This window comes from Balaenoptera physalus, assembly GCF_965194825.1.
Source record: "Balaenoptera physalus genome assembly, chromosome: 1".
Classification (NCBI taxonomy): domain Eukaryota; kingdom Metazoa; phylum Chordata; class Mammalia; order Artiodactyla; family Balaenopteridae; genus Balaenoptera; species Balaenoptera physalus.
In genome coordinates this window covers 32317976-32335688 of record NC_138882.1, presented here as the reverse complement: position 1 = coordinate 32335688, position 17713 = coordinate 32317976, and the positions used below count along the sequence as shown (strand labels likewise).

The 17713-nt window shown below is 38.1% G+C and overlaps 2 protein-coding genes and 1 pseudogene across 3 annotated transcripts in view; 2 read left to right on the top strand and 1 right to left on the bottom strand.

Moving 5' to 3' along the window:
* Window positions 1–17713, top strand: part of C4BPA (complement component 4 binding protein alpha) — a 155707-nt gene that overhangs the window by 34290 nt on the left and 103704 nt on the right. The window contains exons 9-13 of the mRNA XM_082436825.1: window positions 5134–5316; window positions 6952–7152; window positions 8255–8443; window positions 15822–15995; window positions 16999–17174. Of these exons, the coding sequence (XP_082292951.1) occupies window positions 5134–5316; window positions 6952–7152; window positions 8255–8443; window positions 15822–15995; window positions 16999–17174 (923 nt within the window). The remainder of the gene's footprint in view (window positions 1–5133; window positions 5317–6951; window positions 7153–8254; window positions 8444–15821; window positions 15996–16998; window positions 17175–17713) is intronic.
* The window catches only part of FCAMR (Fc alpha and mu receptor), a 263932-nt gene that overhangs the window by 186879 nt on the left and 59340 nt on the right, over window positions 1–17713 (bottom strand). The gene's annotated exons all lie outside the window — the stretch shown is intronic.
* On the top strand, window positions 8450–11144 carry LOC309664921 (nicotinamide/nicotinic acid mononucleotide adenylyltransferase 1 pseudogene; annotated as a pseudogene). Its single transcript, XR_014268451.1, has 2 exons — window positions 8450–10616; window positions 11133–11144. The product of XR_014268451.1 is annotated as a nicotinamide/nicotinic acid mononucleotide adenylyltransferase 1 pseudogene (transcript).

Below are 17713 nucleotides of genomic sequence, written 5' to 3'. Positions count from 1 at the left end.
GCCCATGCCTGAGGAGACAGATCCAACTAAAAAAATACTGATAAGACTGATGTTAAAGAGGTCACTGACTATGTCTTCTTCTAGGAGTTTTATAGTTTCAGGTCTTACATTTAAATATTTAATCCATTTTGAATTTATTTTTGTATATGGTGTAAGAAAGTGGTCTAGTTTCATTCTTTTGCATGTAACTGTCCAGTTTTCCCAACACTATTTACTGAAGAGTCTGTCTTTTCCCCACTGTATGCTCTTGCCTCCTTTATCCTAGAATAACTGATCATATAAGGGTTTATTTCTGGGCTCTCTGTTTTGTTCCATTGATCTGTGTGTCTGTTTTTGTTCCAGTACCATACTGTTTTGATTACTAAAGTTTTACAGTATAGTTTCAAATCAGTGAGCATGATAGCTCTTGCTTTGTTCTTCTTTATCAAGATTGCTTTGGCTATTTGAGGTCTTTTGTAGTTCCATACAGATTTTAGGATTATTTGTTCTAGTTCTGTGATAAATGCCATGGGTATTTTGATAGGGATTTCATTAAATCTGTAGATTGCTTTGCGTAGTATGGACATTTTAACAATATTAATTCTTCCAATCTATGAACACATTATATGTTTCCATTTTCTGGTGTCATCTTCAATATATTTTATCAATGTCTTGTAGTTTTCAGAGTACAGGACTTTCACTTCCTTGGTTAAATTTATTCCTAGATATTTTATGCGTTTTGATGCAGTTGTAAATGGGATTGTTTTCTTAATTTCTCTTTCTGATAGTCTGCTATTAGTATATAGAAATTAAACAAATTTCTGTATATTAAATTTGTATCCTGCAACTTTAATGAATGCATCTCTTAATTCTAATAGTTTTTTTTGTGGAGTCTTTAGGTTTTCTATGTATAGTATCATGGCACTGGCAAATAGTGACAGTTTTACTTCTTCCCTTCCAATTTGGATTCCTTTTATTTCTTTTTCTTGTCTGATTGCTGTGGCTAGGCCTTCCAATACTATGGTTAATAAAAGTAGTGAGGGGGGCATCCTTGTCTTATTCTTGATCTTTGAGAAAAAGCTTTCATCTTTTAATGATTGATTTTCATATTAGCTGTGGGTTTGTCATATATGGCCTGTGATATCAGTTGTAACTTCTCTTTCACTTCTGAGTTTGTTTGAGCCATCTCTCTTCTTTTCCTGAGGAAACTGGGTAAAGATTTATCAATTTTGTTTATCATTTCAAAGAACCAGCACTCAGTTTCATTGCTTTTTCCTATTTTTTTTTAGTCATTATTTTATTTACTTTCACTGTGATTTTTATTATTTCATTTCTCCTACTAACTTTAGGGTTTGGTTTTTCTTCTAATTCTTTTGGGTCTTTTAGGTGTAAAGTTTGATCGTTTATTTCAGATTATTCTTGTTTCTTGATGTAGGCCTATATTGCTATGAACTTCCCTCTTATAACTGCTTTTGCTGCCACCCATAGATTTTGGAAAGTTGTGTTTCCATTTTTATTTCTCTCAATGTATTTTTTAATTTTCTTTTTGATTTCTTCATTGACTGATTGGTTGTTTAGTATCAGGTTGTTTAGCCTCCACATGTTTATATTTTTCCATTTTTCTTCTTATAATTGACTTCTAATTTCATGTCATTGTGTTTGGAAAAGAGAATTCAATCTTCTTAAATTTATAGAAACTTGTATTGTGGCCTAATATGTGATCTATTCTGGAGAATGTTCTATATGCACTTGAGAATGTGTATTCTGCAGTTTTTAGATAGAATGTTTTGTATATATCTATTAAAACTATCTGATCTAATATGTCATTTAAGGTCAATATTTCCTTATTAATGCTCTGTCTTGATGGTCTATCCATTGATGCAAGTGGGAGATTAAAATCCCCCACTATTATTGTGTTACTGTCAATTTCTCCCTTTGTGTTTGTGAACATTTGTTTAATATATTGTATTTAGGTGTTTCTATGTTGGGTGCATTGATATCTATAAATGTTATATCCTCTTCTTAGATTGACCCTTTACTATTAAGTAATGTCCTTCTTTGTCTTTTGTTATAGTATTTGTTTTAAAGTCTCTTTGGTCTGATATGAGTATTGCTATCCCAGCTTTCCTCTTGTTTTCATTTGCATGGAGTATCTTTTTCCATCCCTTCACCTTCAGTCTGTGTACGTTTAGTTCTAGAGTGAGTCTCTTTTAGGCAGTATATAAAAGGGCCTTTTAAAATTTTTTATCCATTCAGCCACCTATGTCTTTTAATTGGTGCATTTAGTCCATTTACATTTAAAGTGATTATTGATATGAATGTACTTGCTGCTATTTTGTTAATTGTTTTCTGTTTTGTTTTGGGTTTTTTTGGTAGTTCTTTTTTGTTCCTTTCTTCTTCTCTTAGTCTTTTCCCTTGTGGTTTGATGATTTTCTCTAGTGTTATGTGTTTGGGTTCCTTTCTCTTTAATTTTTGCATAACTATTGTAGGTTTCTGTTTTGTTGTTATCATGATGTTTATATATATATATAAAATAAACTGATATATATCAGTTTATTTTAAATTGATAGTCACTTAAGTTCGAATGAATTCTAAGAGCACTACATTGTTACTGCCCCCCCCATTCTACATTTTTCACATTAGAGTTTACAACTTTTTATTTTGTTTATCCCTTAAACTACTTATTATAGTTATAGTTGATTTTGCTACTTTTGTCTTTTACCTTTTATACTACTATTTTAAGTGGCAGATCCACTACCTTTACTATATATTTGCCTTTACCAGTGAGATTTTTTTCTTTCATATATTTTCTTATTTCTAGCTATGGCCTTGTCTTTTCTGCTTACAAAAGACCCTTTAACATTTCTTGTAAGGCTGGTTTAGTGGTGATGAACTCCTCTCATTTTTGCTTGTCTGTAAAACTCTTTATGTCTCCTTCAATTGTGAACGATTCCCTTGCTGGGTAAAGTATTCTTCATTGTAAGTTTTTTTCCTTTCAGCACTTTAAATATATCTTGCCACTCCCTTCTGGCCTGCAGAATTTCTGCTTAAAAATTATCTGGTAGACTTATGAGGGGTTCTCTTGTACATGACAAGTTGTTTTTCTCTTGCTGTCTTTAAAATTCTCTATCTTTAACTTTTACCATTTTAATTATGATAATGTCTTGGTGTGGATCTCTTTTGGTTTATCTTGCTTGGGGTTCTCTGTACTTCCTGGACCTGGATATCTGTTTCCTTCCCCAGGTTAGAGAAATTTTTAGCCACTATTTCTTCAAACAAATTTTCTGCCCCTTTATCTTCTCTATTCTCCATTAATGAAAATGTTAGTTTGCTTGATGTTGTGCTAGATGCATCTTAAACTAGCCTCATTAATTTTTTTTTTCTTTTTGCTGTTCTGATTGGGTGATTTCTACTATTCTGTCTTTCAGATCGCTTATCCATTCTTCTGTACCACCTAACCTGCTATTGATTCCTTCCAGTGTATTTTATTTTATTTTTTGTATTCTTCAGCTCTAATTGGTTCTTTTTTATATTTTCTAACTCTGTGTTAAAGTTCTCTCTGTGTTCCTTCACTCTTCTCCTGGGTTCAGTGAGCATCTTTATAATCATTATTTTTTACTCTTTATCAGGTAAATTACTTATCTCTGTTTCATTAGGGTTTTTAAAAATAAGGTTTTATTTTATTCTTTCACTGGGAACATATTCCTCTGTCTCTTCATTTTGTTTGACTTTCCATGTTTGTGTCTATGAATTAGGCAAAACAGAATGAGCATGGGCTGGGGGACCCTGGCACTCACTGCATTGGGTCTGCCTTTGTGGTACAGTTGGAGCTGGAATGGGTGCATGTGGGAGGGGGTCCCAGGGTGCTCTGCCCAAGAACCACCCTGGGGGGATGGCTGGAGCTGCAATGGGCATGGGCTTGGGGTAAGGGTGTCCCAGAGGCAAAGTAAAAGTTGATTCTCATTCATATTGAGTTTGCTGCATGTCCAGGAAACTCTCTAGGGCAGCTATAGTTTAGGTGTTAGTTTAGCAACCATCTCAGCAATCCAGATTGCTTCAATCTTATGATATCAAAATGTGCTTTCACAATCTCTTTAGTAGAGGAAGAGAGAAAATCAAATTGTCCCCTGGCTTTAAGAGCTTTTTTCCTGGAAATGACCACATATCACTTTGCATTTCAGCCTTTTGTCCAAAACTAGTAATGTGTAGACCCTACTCATCCTAAGGGAACTGAGGAATATCACCTTTTGTCTGTGCAGGAAGCAGAACTGGAAATACTGGTTAGCACTGTTCATGTCAACCACATATGCCTACAGAGCAAGCAAAACCTATTACACACCAGAAGTTCAACAGGACAAAGCAAACAGTAATTGAACAAGAAGAAATATTGTGGCATTGCTAGTTTGCTAATCTAAGACATCTTCCTTTGCTACTAAGCACCCACACAGTATCACTTACTATTCTGACTCAGCACAGGACACAATCAAATCGGGGATAAGCGATCATGATACTGCAAACGATTTAAAATGCCTGAAGAACTCTCATGAGTTCAGAATGAAGGTGAAGGGCAGGCATTGAAAGGCTTTAACCAAAATGTGCTGAATGTTAGAAAGACAACTCTGGCTGCAGAATGGAAAATTTGAAGTGGGACAAAACTTAACCCATAGGTAACATGTTGCAACTATATAGCTAAGTAGTGAAGCTCCTTCAACTGTTGCCATGGCAGTGGGCCTGGAGAGAAACTGGGGAATCCTAGAGGAATTAAAGTGGCAGGACTGACAGGACTTGATGACTGACTGCTGTGGGGTAGGATGCAGGGGTAGTTTGTTCTTTGCTTGTGATGGTACAGCTCTCTGATGCCCTGGCTACCTCTGCATCATGGCTATCACATCATTACCACTGACCACTGACCCACCATCAAAATCATCCAGGAGAGCAGGTCATTATAGGGAGAGGTTTTGAGGACCTCAAGATATGTTTTTTTCCTGGATTATATATGGCTAGTTTTTCTTGGGAAAGTGAAGAAGTTAAGAGTTATCCACAATCATCTCACAATAGAACCTACATGATGGGATCTCATTTTACTGAGGCTTTTAAAACTTGAAAAAAGAATATATATATATAACCCATTTGTCTTTTCTTTTGAGTTTTTAGAAATCACTTGTCCTCGGCCAGTGGTTAAATATGGAAGAATAATCTCTGGATTTGGACCCATCTATACTTATAAACAGTCTATTGTATTTGACTGCGATAAAGGTTATCGTCTCAAGGGCAACAAGTTAATCCACTGTGGAGCTGATAACAGCTGGTATCCTCCTCCTCCCATTTGTGAACTCAGTAAGTACGGACCATGAAAGAGTTTCAATGTCTGGCATCTAAAGATATCCAGAAATATTGATGGGGACATACTTATATGCCTAAGCCCATTTGAATCACAGTAAAAATTTAAATTTAGATCAATCCCTCTATTTTTTTCTTGTTGGAAAAAAGAATGATTACAGTACACTGTGCAAGGTCATATAACATCACAAAAGGCTGCCACACGCAGTTGTGCACACTACAACCCTAAAGAGAGATGTTAGCATTGTAGACATTGTGGATTAGTCTGTTTATTTCAATAATTTTCTTGCAGTTGATAGAAAATTGCTTTGTTCTCACAAAAATCTTTATATTACGGTGATTGTTTTAAAAGATATATAGTAAAGTGTCCTGAGGGAAAAATGCCTTTTTCTAACTTGCACAAAAGTATTGTATGGACTAACTATGATACTGATACTCTGAAATTATAAACTCATGTGGATCACTAAAAATTACCTTTTTTTAAAATTAATTTTTATTGGAGTACAGTTGCTTTACAGTATTGTGTTAGTTTCTACTGTACAGCAAAATGAATCAGCCATACATGTATATATATCCTCTCCCTTTTGGACTTCCCTCCCATTCAGGTCACCACAGTGCATTGAGTTCCCTGTTAACAATTATCTTAATAGCAACAATGATAACTTGGTGCTAGTCTAAGTACATAGCAAGAATTAATTCAATGAATTCTGTCCAGAATTGTGGGCACTATTATTATCCTCATTTTAAGGATGAGAAATCCATTCACAGAGGTTGTTTGACATGTCCAGAATAGGCAAATCCATTGAGAGAGAAAGAATTTTAGTGGTTTCAAGGGCCTGGGAGGAGGCAAGTCTAGGAGGTGACTCCTAACGAGTACAGAGTTTCTTTCTGGGTTGATAAAATTATCCTAAAATTGGATACGGGTGATGGTTGCACAACTCTGTGGATATAGTGAAAACCATTGGATAGTGTATTTTAAATGGGTGAATTTTATGTTATGTGACTTGTGTCTTAATAAAACTTAAAAAAGACCCTTACCCTTGAAGATAAAAATAAAATAAACATCCAACTTGACAGATGTTTCTATTACATTTCCATATTGTGAGCCAGTAGCATCAGCAAAGAGTGAAGAGGACAAGATATAAGGTTTAGGTTCAGAAGTCACTTTGTGCTTGGTTTGTTCTTGCCAAACCCTTAAATGATAAAGTTTCTGGTGTCATCTGGATAAGGGGAATGACTCTTGTTTATTTTCTCCTATCAGCCAGGAAACAAGAGAGTTAGATTTATTTGTCTGCAACATTTCTCCAGTCATATCCACCTAGCAAGCCCAATGCTTCAATTCAGATACTAAGCTTTCTGAAGTAAAATGAAGAGGCAGAAGAATTCATATTTTGAATAGTTGGCACAACACACAGAATCCACTCGTTAGTGCCCTCAGTAAGAACCTCTCTGATGCCTTGCACATTTGGGTACATGTCCATGTGTGTTTTCTGGTGTGGCTGATTCATCAGCTATGGCAGGCTGGTTCCTGGCTGAATGAGCACATGACACCCTTTGATAGGACAGGCTCATTGATCACTGTTGCATCCCTAGTAACAGTGTCCTTTTCCCTTGTTCTTCCTTTATGAGTAGACGGCTGTGCTGGCTTACCATACATCCCCCATGCCATGTGGGGAAAATATGGCTACCAGAAGCCAACAGAAGAGGAAGTGTATGATGTTGGGACTGCACTGAGGTACTTCTGCCTTTCTGGCTATAAACCCAAGGCAGATGGGCCCACGACTGTGACTTGTCAGAGAAATTTGGAGTGGACCCCATACATACAATGTGAGGGTGAGTTTCTTTTTTTAAAATCTTTTTGTATATTAAATATCCAGTATGTGCTAGGATTTTCCCTCTTAAATGAATATAATGTTTTTCCTCAAGATAAATTTAGAATTATACTAATTGAACACAATAGTGAACAATTATTGCCAGAAGGGACCATAAAGGTTTTGGAGCTTGAGGAGCTGAGAAATTATAATCTTATCCTGGTTCAGAATCAAATGAGACAAAACACAGAAGTCAAACATTATGAAGATTAAGTATGAGCTTCATTACTGGTAAAGGTAGAATGGAGAATACAGCTCCACCACCACCCAAGTCAGAACTCCGTCACAGCCCTTTCCTCCCCAATGTAGATTTTGGGGTGCTTGACAGAAGGAAAGTCTGTGAAACAGTCATGAACTCAAGCAGCTGCAAGGTGACTTGTGTCTCATGTCTCTTGAGCCATGAGACTGTGGGCTGAAAGACCTGTCTCTAGAAGACAGACTCTGACCCCTGACCCAGTGCTTTTGCCTCAATAGGATAGAAAGGAGACTTTCTCTAGTCTCACTTGAGAGTAAGTGAGGGGCTGAAAGATATATGGATGCAATTTTATGGGCCTCAATGGAATTGACAACATGCATTTTTCTACACATCTATCAAACTCTTGCCATTTTAGAGGTAAAGACACTGAGGCCCAGAATACAGGGAACTTTATTCTGTAGATTGGAATTTGAAAAATATGTGAAATGTACAAATAATGAAAAATGGTAATCCACTTATTGAAAGATTAGTCATTTCATATTAGGACTTAAAGTTCAATTGCAGTCGTTCAGACTCATTTTGGGGAAATAGAATGAAAGATTTTAACAATATCACTGAATTAAAATATATTTAATAAAAATTATTGCCACCACTTAAATAACAAAGTATTGGAAACAACTGAATTGTAAACAAATGAGGTGGAGTACTTTAGCAAATCAGGGCCAGGGAGAGCAGACTCAAAGTGCCTCTGCTTTCCCAATCTCTCTTCAGTGGTGAGATCTTCTAAAGGTAGAAATTAAACTTTTAGCCATAGGAGCCTCCTCATGGTGATTTTACTAACCATTAGCCTTCTTTTATATTTTTTTAGAGGTTTGTTGCCCAATACCAGAACTGAGCAATGACAGAATCACTCAACTGAGAAAAAGCGGCATTGACAATAGCTGTACCTATTTCTATGGAGATGAGGTTTCATATACATGTAATAAGAAATATACATCTCATGCTAGATGCACAGGAGATGGCACGTGGAGTCCCAAAACACCAGAATGTTACCCAGGTAAGAGCTTATGGAAGCATGTTATTTTAGAAGTTTTTCATATCAAAATGATGGAGATTGTTATTTTTTAATTAAAGTGTAGTTGATATTATATAAGTTATTATATAAACTTATTATATAAGTTTCAGGCATACAGCATAGTGATTCACAATGTTGGAAGGTTATGTTCCACTTATAAAAATTGGCTATATTCCCTGTTTTGTACTGTATATCCTTGTAGCTTATTTATTTTATACATAGTAGTTTGTACCTTTTAATCCCCTACCCCTATCTTGCCCCTCTTAGCTTCCTTCCCCCCACTGATAACCACTAGTTTGTTCTCTATATTTGTGAATCTGTTTGTTCTGTTATATTCATTCGTTTTATTTTTTAGATTCCACATATAAGTGATAACATAGAGTATTTGTCTTTCTCTGTTTGACTTATTTCACTAAGCATACTACTCTCCAGGTCTATCCAGGTTGTTGCAAATGGCAAAATCTCATTCTTTTTTATGCCTGAGTAATATTCATATATAGATAGATAGATAGAACATAGATATAGATACACATCTTTTTCCATTCATCTGTTGATTGACACTTAGGTTGCTTCCATATCTTGGCTACTGTAAATAATGCTGGTATGAACATTCAAAATGATGGAGATTATTAAGGGAAGGTTTCAAATTAGTTAAAAGAGACATGGGCTGGTTGGCCCTGAGGACATGGTAAGCCCTCACCTGGAGCCCCTGAGAAACTGGTCTCTAGGGGAATCAGCCCAGGATGCTATTTTGTGTCAAGCATAGGGGTTCCAAGATGGTTGAGTCTGTGAGCGTCAAATACAACAGTCCCCAAGGCAAGGTCATATTCAAGTGTGGAGCAGAAAGTTTTCATTCTTTCAGTCTCTCTGTGAAATGAAAAAACCTCAGTAAATTTGCCTCTAGCCTTGGGAACAGAGTTACAGTTTGGATGTGAAACCACTGCTACAGCCCAACTTAGAGAAGACTGTTGACACACAAGTTGGAATGGTTTCAATAGCCTACCTTGCAAAACACTTCAGATTTGCAGAATTTCCTTTATAAAAACAAGGGAGGTGTCAGAGCTTTCCTTTTAGATCAACAACTTCAAATTCTTAGCATGGAAAATTCAGAGAAGACAGAAGTGGTTCTCCTTGCTTGTGGTTTTTTAATCTTATGATCAACATGCACCTCGGGTTGTTTGAGCTGGCCAAGGACTGCATGAATGGAAGAGGAAAATTAGAATTGTCAAAGGCATAATTTCTTCTATTGGTGATACATATAAGAAGAAAAGACTCATCTCTGCCCATCACTGAGTTATGGCAGAACTTGCCACTAAGAACTCAAAATGGGTGAAAGTTGATACATGGAAAAGTCTTCAGAAGGATTGGGTAGACAGTTAAGTAGCTGTGACCAACAGCAGGACTCACCTATGCTGGAAAGGCCTGGATGGAAGAGGAAGTGGACTGAACCAAGACAAGGTTTTAGTAAAAAAAAAAAAAGTCCTTAGAGCCAGAAACAAATGTTGTGCCCAAGGTAAAGTTGCTATGTGGGGCAGATTTATTGGAGTCCTTTGGTGTTCCCAATCTGTGGAAGAGTGAGGATATCACCAAAGTTGCAGGAGACTACAGGCTCATATATATTACTTGGGCTGGAAAAGATGCTCAGAAATTCATTGATGAATCCCATGTGATGTGGAAGCATCAGAACAACAAGATCTGGCCAGCCCTTCACTGCTTGGTACCAGAGCATTTGCTATTTGATACCAGATCTTGTCCAAGAATATACTGAAAAGCATAATTATATAGCTCTGGGAGTGAAGAGAGGAATGTTGGGGTTATCCTGGCTCATTTGCATGAAAACACTGCAGAAGCTAACTCATAAGAAATTCTACAGCATGGTATCTTGGACTTCCCTTTTAGGAATTTGAAACAACCTGGTTAGTAACTAAGGAAAGGAATTGTGATCCTTTTTCATAAACAAAAACTTAACAGTTTGGTAAGAAACAGTGGTAAATTAAAATCAGGTTTATCTTTTTATCAGAAGTTGCCAAGATGTATGGTTTCAATAGGTCTTCTGTTTGTTTGTTTTTTAAGAATGTACCAATCCCTTTATCTTTAAAACAAGAGGCTAGCAGCACTAAAACCAGAAGACCATTCAATCAAACTAACTACAAAAGTAAGTCGAAAAGGACATCTTGGCTTTACTACATAAGAGAAGCAAAGTGTGAAAAGCAAGAGTTCATTTAAAATCCTAACTTTAGTCATGAAAGGAACTAACAGTTTTCCCATGCCTATTTCTGGGCAGTCTTCATCCAGAGTGGCTAAAGAAGTAATTCTTAAAGTAGTGATCTTGCAAAATGCACCACTGATTAGTCATCTCTTCTCCAGCTATGCAAAAAACAGGATGTGAAAGTGCCTCGCAGAAACCTGATGCCAAAAATTCGTTCTCTCTGGCATATATCTCAAGACAAATTAAGCTTTGCCAAGACACACTGCAGACACACTGGAGCATCACCTTTGGATGCAGGGAGAGAGGTCCAAGCCCTTGAATGCTTAGAAAGGTGCACAGGTGTTTTTGATGCCCAGCAGAAGCAGAGAGCCTCTGCCTTACTCTGTATAACAATATATTCTCTTAACATCCCATTGTGGCTCATGTTCTAGCCCTGGCCATCTGTCATCTTTTTATCTCCAGGAACAACTTCAGAGATGACATCATGCTATCTGGAGCAGAGAGAACCACAGAGAATGAGAGATCTCATTCAAGAATTTTATGAAGTATGAATGCTCTTAGCCTTTACTGATAGCTTAATAATCATTAAAAATGCCACACTGGGTCAGCCCAGCAGTTTCTTCAGCTCAGATTTTTTGGCACTGATGAATGGATTGTGGAAGAACACTGTGATCTCAATCTAAAACTCTAGAGTTTTTGTAAAGCCTGCTGTTTCTATTCCAACCCACTGTAAATCTGCCATTTGTGAATTTAAGCAGAAAAAGTGTCTGTTTTCTTATACTTTTCTCTCCTTGTTCTTTTGTACAGACTTTCACAAAGTAGAATTCTCAAATAATAATTAAAGTCACAGCTTCATGTTAAAAACACAAGCTTGTTATATGGTTTGCTACTGATTAAAATTTTGTGAAAGTTTTATCAATTGGTAAAGCAAAAAGACCAGAAATAGCTTTTTATAGACCAGTTTTATGGTTCATGAAAATCATTCTGTGATAGAAATAGGACTATGGTTAAATTTCTAATGAAAATAGAATAATTTCCCTTTTTGCAATTTGTATTTCATATCTACACCATTCTAGTTGAAGGACTTATAACTCTGCATGATGCCGAAAGCTCGGCCTCTGTGTATTGGTGCCAAATAGAATCTTGGAGAAAAGAATAACTTTATGGCTTTGCCAGGCAAAGGGGGACACAGCAGACTCGTACCTCTCAAAATTGTGTGTCCCAACCCAGGAGGATTAGATGAGGAGTTTTATAGTAATGGTTCAAGGGTGGGGTTGCTGATAAAATTAGGGTGTGTGCAGGGCCTCCACTCCTCTAATCTGGTCTCAGGTAATCTTGAGAGTTTCTCTGGTTCCTTTAATGTAGCCTCAGGTGGTCTTTCTCTGGTATTAAGAATGCTGACATCTTAAAGAGCTTAAGGACATTGTTATGTGTATTCCTTGAGACAGACCAGGACCCTGCAGAAGGCTGCACTATTGTTTCTTGGCTGTCCCTCCCTTGTCTTTGCATCCCTTCCCTTCCCAGATTAGCAGCTGTTCGAATCTGCCCTTTGGAACTCAGGGAAGGTCATGGAGATTGAAGGTCTGTTCCCTACAAGAAGCGGGGGACAGAAAGGCTTCTGTACCCAGGAACCCTACAGGGTCCTGCTCAGTTTCATGCAGAAGAAAAAAATACTTATAACTGTGCAGTCGTATAGTCAGATCTGAATCCACAATTTTAAAAAGGGGAATGTTAAATAAAGCTGGCACAAATTCTATAGCTCTTGACATATTCTCACTAAAGCCAATTGCTGACTTCTTAAAGACAGGGAGGGGTGAAAAGCCCAGTAGGTTTCAGTCTCTATCTGCTAAATGAATGAAAGGATAGAAAATCAGATCTTAGAGATGAGTGTCATTCTTCCCATAGCTTTTTGGAGGTTAAGAGTTGGAGCAGTACTAAAGAAGAACAATCTAGAAGCAGATGAAATTATCAAATTTAAGTTTGATTTCTTCTCTTGGAAATCTACTCTTAGTTCATCTGAAGTGTGTGTGAACTGCAGAAAGCCTCCAATGCTAGAATCTCTTATTCCGCCTTTTTACCTAGAAGTTCCTATACCCTGATCAGCTGTGAGTATATTGATCTTGGAACCCACCGGTTGAAGCATGTGGGCACCCTCCCAGGAAACCTGGTAATAGTGAAATGACCCTATTATTGTGCTGTTTATGGATCAACAACTTGAACATAGAACAAACTGCTTGGCTTTTGTGCCAGTATCAAGGATGCTGCTAATACCACAGCATCATAGGGTTTTGGGTATCCTTAAGGACAGACTCCCTCCTTGGATAATGGAAATTAGAACAATGAACTTCACAGGGTGATAAATATGAGTAACTGTTGTGACTTCTATTGAGAAAGAGGAAGTATGCCATTGTTTATTCCCTACCATGCCTTTTTCATAATTTGCTTTTATAATGTAAATTTAGAATTTAAGAAATGTGTAAAGCTGGTGTTTTGTTTGATGCTGATGTTTTTTATGTGTTGTACTTTTTAACCTTTAACATTGTTTGTATAATTTGAATGCAACAAATGAACTTGCAGTGAAAGTCCTTTACTACAGCCTCATTCAGTTGGAAAAACGAAACAAAACAAACAAAAAAAACCCCACATTAGGTAAAAAAGTTCATATACCCTGAATGATTTTTAGAGTGGATAAGTTTGTTAAAAAATACTGCCCCCTCAGTCCAACTTTCTCTTTTCCCCCCACTGCTTGTTCCCATTCTTTTGAACTTACTGGTTTCCTTCTATTTTCTGAATCAATGAAAATAGCCCACATCTAAAAGATAAGCTAGACAGTTCAGTTATTACCTTTTATTTCTTGGTATTTATTCTTTTTTCTTCTCTTCCTTCTGGTCCATATGCCTTCATCTACGGTATAAAACCTGCCCACATCTAGTGAACCTGCCTTTCTGAGCTTACTTCCTTTCTTCCTTCTCTACTTTCCATACTCTGGAACATCATCATGCCATCTACTTCTTGCTTATTCAGTAGAATTAACATGATGCCACTGATGTTCTGTATCAATGTGATATTCTGTGGATGTCCACATGGTCATGATATCTTCAGACTCTATTATGACAGGGACTGGTGAGTTATCATAGCCAAGGTTTTAAAACGCAGATATTTGATCTTGAACCTTCCATGTGTATGCAAACTCTTTGTGACCCTCTTTTCTGATAGGGATGGAAAAGAAGGCCTCTGCTGAATCAGTGGCCTCACTTACTCGAAGACATATTAATCTGCTCTAGCAAAGATACCACATCTGGTACAGTGGATGCAATAGGGGCTAAAATGCTGTTGGGTTTTCAGTAATCTACTGGAATTCTCCAGAATCCTAATTTTTGTAGTAGACAGACTGGTGAGGTACATGGGGATATGATGACCCCTCCTGCATCTTTAGTTCTTTAAGAGTGGCACAAATTTCTCCTTCTCCCCTACCCTTCAGTACATGATATTTTTAAAAACTTACCTTCTTTGCCTCCAGGGGGAGGGTATAGGTAGTATCAATGGCTTCTACTTGGCCTTCTTGGATAGGACAGCTCTAACCCCATAGGCCAAGGACCAATGTGGAGGTTGTACCAATGACCCATTTTGTCTATCCTGTTTATACCTTCAAAGATAATGGAAAAGGCCACCAAATGGCTTAATAGGGGGGCCATGATAGTTCCAGGTATCCACGTCAACTGAAGCTCTATGTCCAATAATCCTTGGATTATTGTGCACCTCTCACCTGTGCACAGTTACCTATGTAAATAGACATAGGTCTTCTTAGAAGACTGGGGCACTCATTCCTGTGTATTCTTCCCAAGGTGTTGTAGTGTCTTTACTCCTGGAAACTGTCTTTTTTCTTTAGTCGATGATCTCCAGACCTGACAACTGGCACAGGTCCAGAAACTGAACAAGGGATTGTAACTTTTTGTTGGACCAAATGCCATCAGCCTCCTGATCATCCATCCTTAATTTCTTTTGATGGTACAAATTGCGTAGTAACTGATTGGCTGCTCATCTATTTTTCACCCTTATGAATGCCATGTTCTATTAACCATATTCCTAACTCTCAGGCACCTCTGGTTGTCTCTCTAACTTGCCACTCATTATGATGATTACATTTACTTAGCTTCTGAAGCATATGAGCACCTCTCAGACTGCGATTGCTAAGAGTGAAACTTGTTCTTTAATGTTCTTCCCATCATCAGCTCTGGCCTTTGATATGGGTGCCCTTCTTGTTAGGATATTCCTTCTGACCTTGGTACCTGTATCCTCCGGGCTTTCCCAGGCAACATGATCATTTGGTGAGGTTTCCAGCATGCGTGAGGTGCTTCCACTCCTGCATGCTCTCTTTTCTGAGTCACTTAATCTCTCCTTCTACCACGTGCCATGGCAACTCCAGCATCTGAATCTCATTGTCAGCAACATGTTTTCTATGCCTCAAGGAGACATCTGAGGACAGTACTTGTAGATACTATAGCCCATCAGTTTAATATTTTACCTGACTTTCCTGATGGCCTGTTTTATTTAAGTTTCTCATGCACTGTTTGTGGATCCTGACAGCATTCCCTTTCAGAGAGGTACTCAGCACCATGCCACGTCTATTATTCCAACCTGCAAGCCATCTTTTTTATTCTTTCTATGAGCTCTTTTCTCATAGATATTTTAGAAGGCAGTAAGTATATTCTTCGGGGGTTGGATGGACAGGTTTGAATGGGAGCAATGAGTCAGAGATTGTGGATTTATTTCACATCTTTACAGTCTCTCCCAGATATACATCTCTGCATTTAGCCTGAAATCAGTGGAGTGTACCACTAGTACAATGAGACTTTGGACCAAATTCAGCCTTCATGCCAAAATGGCTCCTAAATAGTGTCAAGTTTAGTGAATTGTCAATAAAATGAAACAAATCTTAAGTGCTTGTCATTCCATTGGAGCCTTTCTAAGGTTCTCCAGCCTCAGGCCTACAGAAGGGCAGCATAGGTCCTGGGTTTGGCTAAGTGAGCAGATGGGCAGAGAATATAGAAGGACAGAAGGAAGCCTCCTACAAACCACACAGATTCTGGGAAGTGTTAGTATAAGCATTCGACATGCTGACCCTCTTTCACTTTTATGTCTCACATCAAGATTGCGATTCTCCTCCTGTCATTGCCCATGGACATCATAAACTAATCAGTTCATTCCTTGGATTAAAAAGTGTTGATGCTATATACGAATGTGATGAAGGGTACACCCTGGTTGGAAAGAACAAACTCTCCTGCACTTCTTCAGGCTGGTCACCTGCAGCCCCTCAATGTAAAGGTAACTCCAGCTCCCTCTTCAGCTTTGTGGGGGGCGAATTGTCCTGAAAGGCTTGAGAGCACAGTTTCTTCTCTGTCAGAGGCAGCAAAAAAATATTTGATTCAATCTGATTTATTTTAAATACTTACTATATTCTGATGGTACCCAAAGCAAAAAGTACAGAGGGCACAACAGAAACATTAATCTCCCCTACTTCTTTCTCCCAGGTGCAAAATTCAGCCTTTGTGAGGCAGCCCCTATTCTTCATTTCTTGTATGCTTCCAGAAATATTCTATAGGTGGTACATCTTATCTGAGTGTAGTTGTGACCCATAGCAAAACTGTCATGGAAAGTTGGTCTAGCATGAATGTCGACTCCCATGGAATAATTGCAAGCATCGTGGTGAGGTCACAGGTATTTCCATCAGAGACAGTGCAGGGCACCACCAGCTCAGGACGTAGGCATATTGTGGGTGGGGGACTCTTAGTGTGCCAGCTGTGTGGCAACAAGAGGGGTAAAGATGGGGTCTGATTGTTACATGCACACAGGTTTAATATCACTTTGTCATCAACAACCGCAGGGATTACTTGCCACCATTGTCTCCATTGCACATGGGAGGATAATAGGCGAGAGGGAAAATCTTGTATCCAGCATCTTACAGGGATCAAGATACGAGAGATGGTTGACTTAATAGATGAGGATTTGGGGTCACATGCCCTTTTTATATTGTGTCATGCTGTTTAAAATTGTTATGTCCTTGGGCAAGTTACTTAACTTTTCTGTATCTCACTTTCTCCTAGATAAAATAGTGAGACTCAAATAAGGTAATCACATAAAGTACTAGCCCAAAGTCTAATACGTAGCCAATGCTCAATAAATATGTTAATGAAAATTATTTTTATTCTCAAGATGAAAGATAAGGTAAAACAATGAGCAGCACTTAAATATAGTTCATTCTTAGTACCGTAGACTCATATCTTTTTCTTAGATCTACAGATTGCTTAAAATTATGTTTCCATTTCAGCTTTGTGTCTGAAACCAGAGATAGAACATGGAAGGTTATCTGTGGATAAGGATGGATATGTTGAACCTGAAAATGTCACTGTCCAGTGTGACTCTGGCTATGGTTTGGTTGGTTTCCAAAGTATCACTTGTTCAGAAGACAGAACGTGGTACCCGGAGGTGCCCAAGTGTGAGTGGGTAAGTGGCACAATTCAAGGCAGTTTACAATCTATCAAACCCTAAAATGGGTGTCTCCCTCAAAGCACTGTCCTGCCAGCAAAGGTGACATCTGACTTGTCAAGATTCATTCATACAAAGGAACTCTCAATTTTGCCTTGAAGCCCTCTGGTCAGAAAGGAGTGGCAAGTTTTCCTGCTCTCACTTGAGAACAGGGAAAACTGAGCCCCTTTGGGGTGGAGGGTCTCAGAGATCTGGGGGTACTGACTCCTTAACTTTACTTTTCTAGGGGATATGGTATACTGTTGTCCCATTTCTGGATGGTCAGCAGAAATAGTCTCTGTTCCCACAGAGGCTTTCTGCGAAGCCGTCTCAGAAAAGAGTTATATTCTTCTTAGGAAGACGATGGTGGAGTCCAAGGTGTTTTCTGGTTTTCCTGCTCATCCACCAGTTCTAGGTGGGTCTTGGTCCTGAATCTGTAGTCCTGCCTTTATCAGCATGAACTATGTCCCCTAACAATTGGGAGAGAAGCCTTTTAAGCACACTCATCACATATTTCT